At 37.2% G+C, this 10,487-nt stretch overlaps 3 protein-coding genes across 4 annotated transcripts; 1 reads left to right on the forward strand and 2 right to left on the reverse strand.

The window, feature by feature from the left end:
- Positions 1 to 343: 343 nt before the first annotated feature.
- LOC137580426 (transmembrane protein 87A) lies at positions 344 to 4,483 on the reverse strand. Of its 2 annotated transcripts, none has more exons than XM_068294464.1 (10): positions 4,228 to 4,483; positions 4,018 to 4,078; positions 3,863 to 3,945; positions 3,614 to 3,793; positions 2,518 to 2,673; positions 2,168 to 2,451; positions 1,792 to 2,007; positions 1,602 to 1,722; positions 1,376 to 1,529; positions 344 to 1,300 (listed from the first exon to the last, which is right to left on the reverse strand). In XM_068294464.1, the coding sequence occupies exons 1-10, from the start codon at positions 4,333 to 4,335 to the stop codon at positions 1,080 to 1,082; spliced, it is 1,584 nt and encodes a 527-aa protein (XP_068150565.1). In that variant the 5' UTR covers positions 4,336 to 4,483; the 3' UTR covers positions 344 to 1,079. The 2 variants fall into 2 exon arrangements, with proteins under 2 accessions (XP_068150565.1, XP_068150564.1); XM_068294463.1 differs by having other exon boundaries at positions 344 to 1,303; positions 4,228 to 4,481.
- Positions 4,484 to 5,077: 594 nt separating this feature from the next.
- On the forward strand, positions 5,078 to 5,899 carry mRpL48 (mitochondrial ribosomal protein L48). Its single transcript, XM_068295374.1, has 3 exons — positions 5,078 to 5,143; positions 5,209 to 5,307; positions 5,363 to 5,899. The coding sequence occupies exons 1-3, from the start codon at positions 5,132 to 5,134 to the stop codon at positions 5,795 to 5,797; spliced, it is 546 nt and encodes a 181-aa protein (XP_068151475.1). The 5' UTR covers positions 5,078 to 5,131; the 3' UTR covers positions 5,798 to 5,899.
- On the reverse strand, positions 5,514 to 10,475 carry frtz (WD repeat-containing and planar cell polarity effector protein fritz). The gene is given in 8 exon segments (XM_068295373.1): positions 5,514 to 6,109; positions 6,166 to 6,325; positions 6,391 to 6,691; positions 6,693 to 6,798; positions 6,852 to 7,288; positions 7,356 to 8,306; positions 8,550 to 8,850; positions 9,679 to 10,475. Coding segments are annotated over 8 exon segments (2,781 nt in total). The 5' UTR covers positions 10,085 to 10,475; the 3' UTR covers positions 5,514 to 5,990.
- Positions 10,476 to 10,487: the final 12 nt, after the last annotated feature.

Below are 10,487 nucleotides of genomic sequence, written 5' to 3' on the forward strand. Positions count from 1 at the left end.
AAGGTTCTCAAAGTGGAGTCTAAGGATAAGATATAAAATGGAAAATGGAGAAGTTTTTGTTTTTAACTTCAAATATTCCATTTATTTCTTTGTCTTTCAGCGGCTTTATATATTTTCATTAACTTGCTCACTCTGTAAGTTCAAATTCTCTTACATAAAACAAAGAGAATAAAATTAGCATGAATGCCAGAACTTAATCAGCTTTGAGTTCACAACTTTTTATCTATCCTTTCTAGTTGGTTAAACAAAATAAAATAGATGACTTACATTGTTTTTTTTTTTTGGTATATGGCTACAATACAGGTTTTCTTGCATTTTATTCATGAAAAATCGTAAACTGCTCTACAGTTAAAAATATGTATTTAGTTAAGGTGCATGTGCCTTAAAATACATACATATGTTTAGTTATATACTAGTAGATACAGAAATATGTATTACATAGTTAATCAGTAATTTAGTAGCATCCAAAGTGGAAAATTGTTTAAATACAGAATAGAGAATACATTTGTCGTTTTTTTTTTTTTTTCGTTTTGTTTGTGTTTCCAGCTATTTACAAAAGAAGCGATATATGATTTATATCCTTTTCTTTGTTTCATTTTTGAAATATATAAATTAGGTTTTCGTTTTTCTCGTTTCACATAAATATCTACAACTTAAACTAATGATTATCAATAATTTAGGATTCATTTAAAGTGGTGGTGATGGAGGAGAAGGAGCAGGAGCAGGATAAGAAGTTGAAGGAAGAGTTTTGGTTGAGTTAAAAAGTTGATACAATTACATACAATATTTTACAGGGAACTTTGTGTGTGTGTGTGTGTGGGAGGGAGTGGTTGGTAGTGGGGTTCATGGAGTTAAGGGAAGCTGGATTGCACAAATTCAATTTGGTTATTATTCTTGTCGTTCATCAAAAATCAATAATGTATAATAACAAATAAAATGTAAATTGATTGATTTTGCATTCGGATTCCAAAAGTAATTTAGCAATGGTTAGTTAGTATGAATGGTTAACAAACAAAAAATACATATATATATATGTATATGATTAAATAAAGTCTCTTAAGTCCAGCGTAAGTCACAGCTTATTGCATTTTGGAAACTTCAAATTTAGTATTGACAATTTCCTCATCCGAATCAAGTACGGGTAAAGTTGGATCTGACAATGATGAGGGAATATTCTCCTCCACCCAACGCAAATCGTCCTCTTCGGTAGTTGTTGCTCTAGAATTTGGTGTGCTCTTCACTTGACCATTCTGGCCGCGCATTTTAATGCCATAGGCATCAGCCACAAACTGATCCTCTTCTTCTAAACCAAAAAGGAAAATATAAATGGTAAGTAACACACTTCAAATAACCATAAAGAAATGCTTGTGCTTACCCTCTTCATCCTCATCTTCGGGATTATCGAGCAGCGGGGTAAAGGCATAACGTTGATTATTATTTGTGGGTCGCCACAAAATCATAATTACCAACAACAAAACTGAGAATAATACATGCCAAAAACCAGTTTCCACCCAAATATCACGCCAGCCCTAAAGAAAATTAAACAGAGAAGTAAAAGATAAATAATCTCTTCAATTTACTTTCAAAGTATATTCACTTACGGGCGTACAATTGCCTGTTCTACGCAATCGCAGAGCAAACAACATAAATATGACGGAAGCAATAACAGCAAAGATCAACGTGTTCGTGAAATGTCTATATAGCGATAACTTGACCATATTTCTAAAGAATGAAATCAATTAGCATAACCATGAGATGAGAATACAAAACACACAAACTTTACTTGCTTACCTTCGCAATCTTAGTGTCCTAGTGGTCTGCACCAATGATGTAAAAATCCACCAACAAATGCCCGTGTCAAGCACTGCTAGTGGAATACTGGCCACCAATAGTTCACTGCGATCACTCTTGACACTGGTGATCCGTAAGTAGCTCTCTATGCAGGCCAAAATGAAATAGAGAGCACCGACACCAACAACACGATGCAACATTGGCCCCAATCGTGGTCTGTAAGCAATTTAAAGTGTTTTTTTAATACGATTGTTAACAAAATAAACTGTTTTTCTCAATTAAGATCATAAAATGTATAGATATGTGATCATCACAAGGCTATACGCTATATGCTTCTCGGTTGTTAGAGAAAACTTATTCCAACTTCTACACTCACTTGACAATTCCGAATCCCAGACTCATAATAATGACCAGCATACGTGCCAATGTCCTCTTTGCACAGGATACGAATTCGGCAACCAATTCAGCATGTTCGACAGGGACTCCTGTGCTATTTACTGTCTGATACTCTGCATAGAAGAAGGCTTTCTCCAGCATGCCGAGTAATATGACGCCACCAATCCAAAATTGAATACGCAGCAAATCTCGCCATTGCGAGAAGGATACGAAAAGCCAAATAATACCAAAAATTACATAAACGATGCACATGATTAAATAGAACTGAAACAGATATAAATCACAATTAATTGAAATACAAATATTTATAAGTAAAACATTTATTTTTACCGGTAGAAATGGCCAATCAATGGCCGATATAAAACCGCCATTAGGTCCAAGAAATTCAATTTGCACTGTAGCCGAAAATTTTTGTTCCGACCCGATTGTCAGTTCCAGCTCGTAAATGCCATCCTCAGAGACAGTAACTTTGGGAGTCGTTGTTGGCTATATATAAAAAACAAAAACAGGTAACAAAATTGATAAGTATAAAGTTTTCTCTTTCCCTTCTATTTTTTTCTTTGAGTGGGTCATATCTGTGCATTATTTTGTTATCTGCACTAAAAATGTTTAAATTCTAAGAATTAGAAACCGACTTGAATATACCTTCTAGTTGAGAGATATAGCAACTTGATTATAAATGTTTTCAAAATGGGAAATGGTAATTGCTGTCGTTAATTGTCTTAAACAAAGAACAAAGTTAATTTTGAATTCAAATTTGTTTTCTTTTTTTAGATCTTTTTTATGTTTTGTGACGGCATTATGTCTGTGGATTGTTTTTGTTATCTGTACTTAAATATTTTTAATTCTCAAATTCTAAGAATTAGGGAAATAAAATATGTAACTGTTCTGTAGTCGACTGTGAGATACCTTTTAGTTCAGTAGTTTAGCTAATTTATGATTATTTTGACTGAAATAAAATTTACAAACACTTCTTATTATGTCAAAAATCTTTTGTACATTTTTTGTTTATGATTTTTAAATATTAATCACATGTTTAGGAAAATATAGGCGAAATTTAACTAAAATTGTCAATTTCAGTAAACAATAGAAAAAGATTTCGAAAAAGTTGTTGAATTTATAATATAAAACCGGTTTCTTGTTCAGCATTTGCAAATATCAGTGAAATAATAAATAAATGTAAATCTAATTTATCTACTTTCATTTCATTGTCAATTTCGGTGATGGAGAAACTAATAGACCAACGATAACTAATAGTTTCCAGGGTCTATAATGGCAGCAAAAAAAGTAAATACAAAAATTTACGATAAGACCGCATAAACTGCGATAACACGAGGGGAAACTGCCACCACCACCTTATACATATGCTAACTAATGGATTATATTGGTTACTTCGTTGAGTCATGTCAACATTTGCATTATTTACCGAAAGTGGATGTTTTTTTTTGGGATGAGTATCATCGATGCCAGGTGCCAGGGTGGCGCCTTCCGCCTTCTTGTTCAATGATATCAATCCATTGCATTTCACTTGCTCTGTGGAAGATGCAACCACTTTATTAATTGTGGTGTTCCCCTGAAGACTTGGGTTCGCATTGATTATCTGAAGCTGATTAAAACAAAAGTATTTCAATATAAAAAATTGGAGTTGGCATTTAAAATAGATCAAGTAACTTACCATGTGCTCATCGTAGAGGCAGGGATGCTCGGTGAGTTGAAAATTGATGGTTAAATCCGCATCCGTAGAATTACAATCGAGAACTGAAACGTGGAATGAGTAAGAGATGAATTTGTCACGTTGTCACAGTTGGAAATTGTCTTTTATTTACTCACTTTGTATGAAAATTCTCGTGTTGGCCAACAGAGGACGCTGTTCTCTGACCTTAGGTAGAACCTGGTAAGAAAAATGAAAATAACAATCAAACAAACTGCCAACAAGAATTTCTTATTGATTTTACTCAGCGCCTGCCTGGCAGCAGAAGGAGGAGGCGGAGTAGGCGGTGGTGAATGCCGTTGTTGTTTTGATTTGGCTCTAACACTTACTTCATTGACATTTATTTCAACAATTCCGGGATCGGATTTTCCGGCGACCAGATAGCCGTGTAGAATTAGCGCCAACGCAACTGTAACCAGCGTTGATGTACGCTTCATTTTTTACTACTATAACTTAATCCACTTAACTACGAGATGATATTCTAACAAAAATGTCCACGAAGTAAATAATTATTTACTTTTAATTTTTTTTCTTCTTTCGCTATATTGTTAAAAGTGTGTGTGACAAACTCACACACACACACACGTACAGGATAACCACGACGTGATAGTGTTGTAAACGAATATATTGTGTAGTGTTGGTCAACCCATGTTAATTTGAACAGACTCGCAAATGAGCCAAAAGTTATCGAAAATTGAATTTAAAAACAACGAATACAAATTATTGAAAAATTATTAAATTAGTCAATAATGGAGTTTTTTTTTGTATATGGAAATTATTGGGGTGTTATATCTTTGGAAGCACATTGATAAATGTAAGCAAACTCAAATTTTAATACTTAAAAATTTATTAATTGAGTAAACTACAAGGAGTAAACTGCATACAAATTCATTAATTTTATCAGTTTTTCATTTACAAAAGCGAGCTTAATATTTAAATGAAAGGTTATTTAAAATTTTTTGTTAAAAATGAAAAGAAAGAAAGTGCAGTCTGCAATGCATTAGTCAAATCTCAACTATAAATTCAACTAAATGTTAAAGTCCATAAAACATAAAATTAACATTGAGACGATGGTAAATAAAAATAAAAAACTTTAGTTGTAGTAACTGTTACAATTTTCAAAAAAACTGAAATTAATCGAAAAAAATTTTAATTTTAAAGTTTATCGATAATATATCGATGTTTTACTGTTGTGACATAACCCGATTGGAATATAACATATAAAATATAAAAATGCTGCGCAGGGTAAACAATAATACTAAATTCATTTAACTAGTGTATTAAACACAACTCAATTTTAAACTTTACAGTTATTGCCCAAGTTGCGACAGTCACTGCAAGTCACAAATCCACTGGCGACTGCTGCACGTAAACAAAGCAGCAGTGTCTATGAGCCGGATTACCTGGAGGTAAACTAAACATAAGACACATTTTTCTCAATTCTTACAATTCCGTTTAAAACAGAGTCTTAAGCCTAAATTCCCGCAATATGAGAGCTTAAATGTCCAAATCAAGGGCTATGACTACCCAATACTGGAAAGCTATCAGCGTTTCCTACACGGTTTGGCGGAATATCTTGACCTGGATGTATCCGATTGTTATGCCCTGCCGCCACAGCATACACAAGTTCAACGCCTGCGTCCCAATTCAACAGTGATTGAAGCGGAATATAAGCTGACCACGTATGAGCGTAGTCTTCAGCTAAGTAATGTCGATGCTCCAGTTTATCCGCAATTTCTGAGGATAGCTCAAGCAGCTCTGCCCGAGGGTGTTCAACTAAGTGTCCACGAGCACACAGACGATTTCGAAGAACGTCGTTATGTGCCCGACAAGGATCTGCTTGATCTCAAGGCAGAACTGGATCGCATGGGTGGTCCCACAACAACAAAGAAAAAATAAAAAGGCAATCTGATTTTTTGCAAATTTTGGCAAAAACCCAAAAAAAATATATATATTTAATGCTATGATTTGTGTAAATAAATTTAGAGAAAGAAAAACAAACTTTCCTAGTTAAAGCTTTGCCGCCTGCCGCAGGGCGTCAGCGGCAATGGAAGACAAGGATTCATTTATAGGGAATTGCACTATGTCGCTTTTAAACGACACCAAAATGAACCACCTTGATGGATGAAGAGGTCGAGGCAGAATTTTTGCTATTACTTAGCTTTGGCTTTGACTCCTCCTCGCGTCGACGTGTGGGCGGTTTGATGACATCTAAAAGTGGTCAACATTTCAATAGAAATATCCTTAAAATTAGTTAATCAACTTACTTGTATTGATGGGATTAAAATCCTTTAGATACTCATCATTTGGATGACATAGTGGTAAACTATCGGCTAATTCCTTCTTGGGATTTGTCAAATGACGTGCCGTAGGACGCGAATAACCATTTCGTTTCGGTGGCAAAGGTTTCTCCTTGCGAGGAATCTCCTACAAGTGAAAATAAAAAGTCTTCAGAAGAAATGCTAATAACTTGGGTACGGAAAAAAACCTACAGGAACCACAGCCACTTGTATGGTATCTGAGAACTTGACTTTGTTCTTCTCCACTGTCGAGGGTTTCGATGTTCCCGCTGTGGGCGTGGCATCGCCATTGGCTGCCGTTGCTGTTGTGCTTACTGCTGCATTCGATAAAATCGAAGCTGTGGGCTTCTTGAGCAGCAAACGCTTCTGATGCTCTTCACTTGTTATAGTGGGCAACATGGCAGGTATATTACCAGATACCAAAGGATGTTGATAAAATTTCGGCTGATATGTGGCAGCGGGGGGGCAGTGGCATGGACGGTGGGGCAGCTGGAGTGGCTGCTAATGGTGTAAATGGTGCAGGACGTGGCGGTGGGCTGCTGGTTATATTCGTTGGCAGGCCAACAGTTTGATCGGGCACATCCTGTGACCAGACATTACCTAGAAAAACATAAAAGTTATAAATTTTGACCCTTTTCGTTAATGTCACTTACCATTTGCTTGAGGATTCTTCATTGTGTGGCGACTTAAGGTCATGGAGGATGCAGCACTCATCTTGGGCAATGGCGGTCTCAATTCCGGTTTGGGTATATTAATTTTAATCATCTCCGCATTGAATATTTTCGATTTAAATGAGGGCAAAGGTGGCACATAAGTTTTAAGGGTTTGTTGCTGCTGCTGCTGCTGTTGTTGCCCCTGAACCGAACAAGTGGACTGAGAGCAAGCGGATTCGGAGCGTAGATCACAGGTTAGGCTCAAATTGCCATTGGCCCGATCTTCTTCATGTATAATGGCAGCTGCCTGACTGAATGAAGCCTGTGAAAATTCACCCAAACTTGTTATGCATTTGGTTAGGTTATATAGATCCATAAATAGATCATAATCGGCTATATCATGGGCAATTTCAAAGGCCTCGGCAAACAAGTTTTTACTGCAAAAATCAAGAAATGACAGATTAAAGAAGATTTAACTAGTTAATGTTTCTATTTATCACTCACCGTAATAGGAAAAAGAAAAAACGTCTTTTCAAATCATAAACCTGATCGCTAAACTCATCTTTAGTATCCTCGGATAGGGTATGGGCAAAGGTTTTCAATGCCCTTGCCAAGAGTTCTATACGCGGTCGCCTCTGATCGCCGCCAAAAAATATATAATTGGCTATTTTATGCAACGTTATGAGACACATGGCCCCATAGGTTTCCCAATTGAGTGAGGCCAAGACATTTACAGCCCTTTCGGGTTGCTGTACACGCAAATATTTATCGGCTATAACATCGGCAGTTAGCCCTGAATTATGTATATCTCCTCGCATGCCAGCACCGCCGAAAACACGCATACAGCCCAAAGGACCCTGCTCATAGAGCAGCAGCAAAAGGCAATCGGTCTGGGCATATGTGTGATGGAATCCTGCCAAATCTGGTTTACGACTAAAAGCTATACTCATTAAGGTTGGCTGGCAGGCAAAATAATGCGAAAGATCCAATAGACTCAGCGGCGTCACGTTCTCGCTAATCAATTGCTGACCAATTGGGGCCAGGGCCAGATCAAAGCATTGCAGGACAGATCTCTCATTGGCCACACACAACATGGCCGAATCACAATGCCAGGCACATTGATGGGGTACTATCTCAATTTGATTCGAATACTTTGTCGTCTGTTGCACCAGATCGTGGAGACATATATTCCGATCCACGCAACCCAAAAACAGTTTCTCCTGATCCGGACTAAAGGCGAAACTGCAAATTTGTGTGCCCATTGGTATCGAGGTGATTGCCGTCCGCTGCATTTTCCCCGTGGCCAGCTCATAGGAACATATCTCGGCACTAATGTCACCCTTACGGGATACCTTCTGTTCCAGAGTGATTATCTGGCTCTCACTGCTACGCAAAAAGTCCACACACAGAGGATCATTCTCGGACCAACAATAGGCAATCGATTCCAATTGTAAACTGCGAAAGAGGAGTAAAGAAATTAATAAGTGAAAAATTTTTAAAATTTGAAAAGCAAAAAATAGAGCCACCAAATTAAAAAAGAAAAAAGATTACAGAAAACAAAAATTTAAAAAGAAACAAATAAGAAAAATGAAAAACAAAAAACGGAAAACGTACAAAAACTTAATACATTTCATTGCTAATGGAAAAAGTAATGGATAAAGCTTTAAATACCCAACTCTGATATGAATTTAGACTAACCCTTTGATCTTGAAGACATGTATATTGGCACGATCCTGATCCCGTATGGTTGGTCGCCAGGGATAGACTTCATTTTGTGAGGATTGTGTCCAAACAACGAACAGATCGTAGCTGCCATTTACGGTTAAATGGCGTGACAATTTCCTTTCTGTGGCGCCCGGTATAATCACATGGAATATACGCGGATCCATGTTTGCTATCTTCTCTGGCCCTTGGGAGCGGGCATTGGGACGTTGCAGATGCACCACTGTCAGCTGGTTTGTATTGTAGGCCAAAACGATGTGGGAACGTGTAAAAAATGCTACAACAACAACAACAACAACGAGAAACCAAGAGTTAGCAAGATTAAAAAGAAAACGACAAAGTGGAATGAGTGGTTCAAAACAAAACATGGAAAGCTGCATAAGATGAATTCATTCATATGTATGTATGCTGGGTTTGGTATTCGCAACACAACAAGTTGCCAGATTAATTAAAAATTACAATAATTGCATGAACATGCATGTGCGTGGCGTCGGCGTTGGCGAAGGCGGCCCCCAACAAAAACTGTGATCACTCTACAGGTGAGTTTGGTTTGACTGTATGTGTGTGTGTGAGAAACCTCAAGAGGCCTATGAAATGCAAATTTCTCCGCCAACTGAATGTAAAGGTCTCCAAGAGTATCTACAGAATATTATATACTCTATGGAAATTAGCAAATTAGTTGGAACTAAAGTTGCAGGCGTACTCCCAAAAGTATACAATAATCAGTATAATTCCATTTTAGTAACACAAAAATAAGTTTTTGAATATTTGGTGGATAAAGTGAAAAAGTTAAAGGAATACGAAAATTTGAAAATTTGTTACAAATAATGAATACTTTGCCCGCCTATTGCATACTTTAAGGGGCCATTTTACAGTTCTACATGAAAGTGTTTCATTGACAGGGATTACCGAAACAATAATTATAGCTTTTTTGGGAACAAACTGAAATAAGGATTTGCGGATCGCCAGCAAAGGAAAGGCCGAGATCCACAAAATTTATATCTATGTATGTATATCCGTCACTGGGAAATGAGAATTTTAACTAAGGTAATCAACTTTATAGTTAATATACCCCAATATAAAATATAGTATGTAAGTAGCTCACCATCGGTAATAACCTCGGCGGCTAATTTTGCAACGAGATATTTTTCAAAGACCATTCGTAGGATATCGCCAGTGTAGATATCGACACATATATGTGCTATGATGCCATTGGCAAAGAGCAAGAGTACTTGAGCTGCGTCCTGCCATTCTGAATGGATGACCCTATGCAGACGCAAGAGATCTTCCAGTTTCTTGAGATTATCCTTGAGCCGTCCAGCGGATTTGCGACTACTATTCTTGAGGACAGCCAAACCATTGCGCCGTTCTGTGTAGTCTCGCTTGGCCAGCGATGTCAGATCCTGATCCACATCGCGTTGACGCATATAGCGAAAGGCACCCAAATCGTTGCTCTTGATTCGCACCTCATCGCGCTGCGTCGTCCAGAAGTGTGCCTCACCGAGCAGCATTCTTATATTAGATGCGATTAAACATAAATGCCTTTGATTTGCATGGCCACGCGTATCTCCAATCCAATCGAATGGGTGTCAACGGTATTTACAGCACTTTTTGTTTGATCTTTAGCTTTTGGGTGAGGGAAGTGAGGTCCAAGAGGGGCTACGCTGGCGCTGCCAATGAGGCCAAGTCAGTTAGCCTCTTGGTCTATTGGCTTAGTAAGAGTTTAAACAACAATGTAAAGCACGAGAATTTGAATTCAGAATTTAACATTTATTGTTTCCACATTTTTTTTTAATGCTTTTATATTCTATTGTTAACTGTTTTTCTTTTTGTTGTTGTATTCTTCGTTTCTTTTTTGTGGCAAACGTAAACAGTGAAAATTGTTGTTGGAATTCTGACCACTTGTTGATATCG

The sequence above is a fragment of the Drosophila tropicalis genome, unplaced genomic scaffold (assembly GCF_018151085.1).
Source record: "Drosophila tropicalis isolate 14030-0801.00 unplaced genomic scaffold, ASM1815108v1 contig_845, whole genome shotgun sequence".
Taxonomy (NCBI): domain Eukaryota; kingdom Metazoa; phylum Arthropoda; class Insecta; order Diptera; family Drosophilidae; genus Drosophila; species Drosophila tropicalis.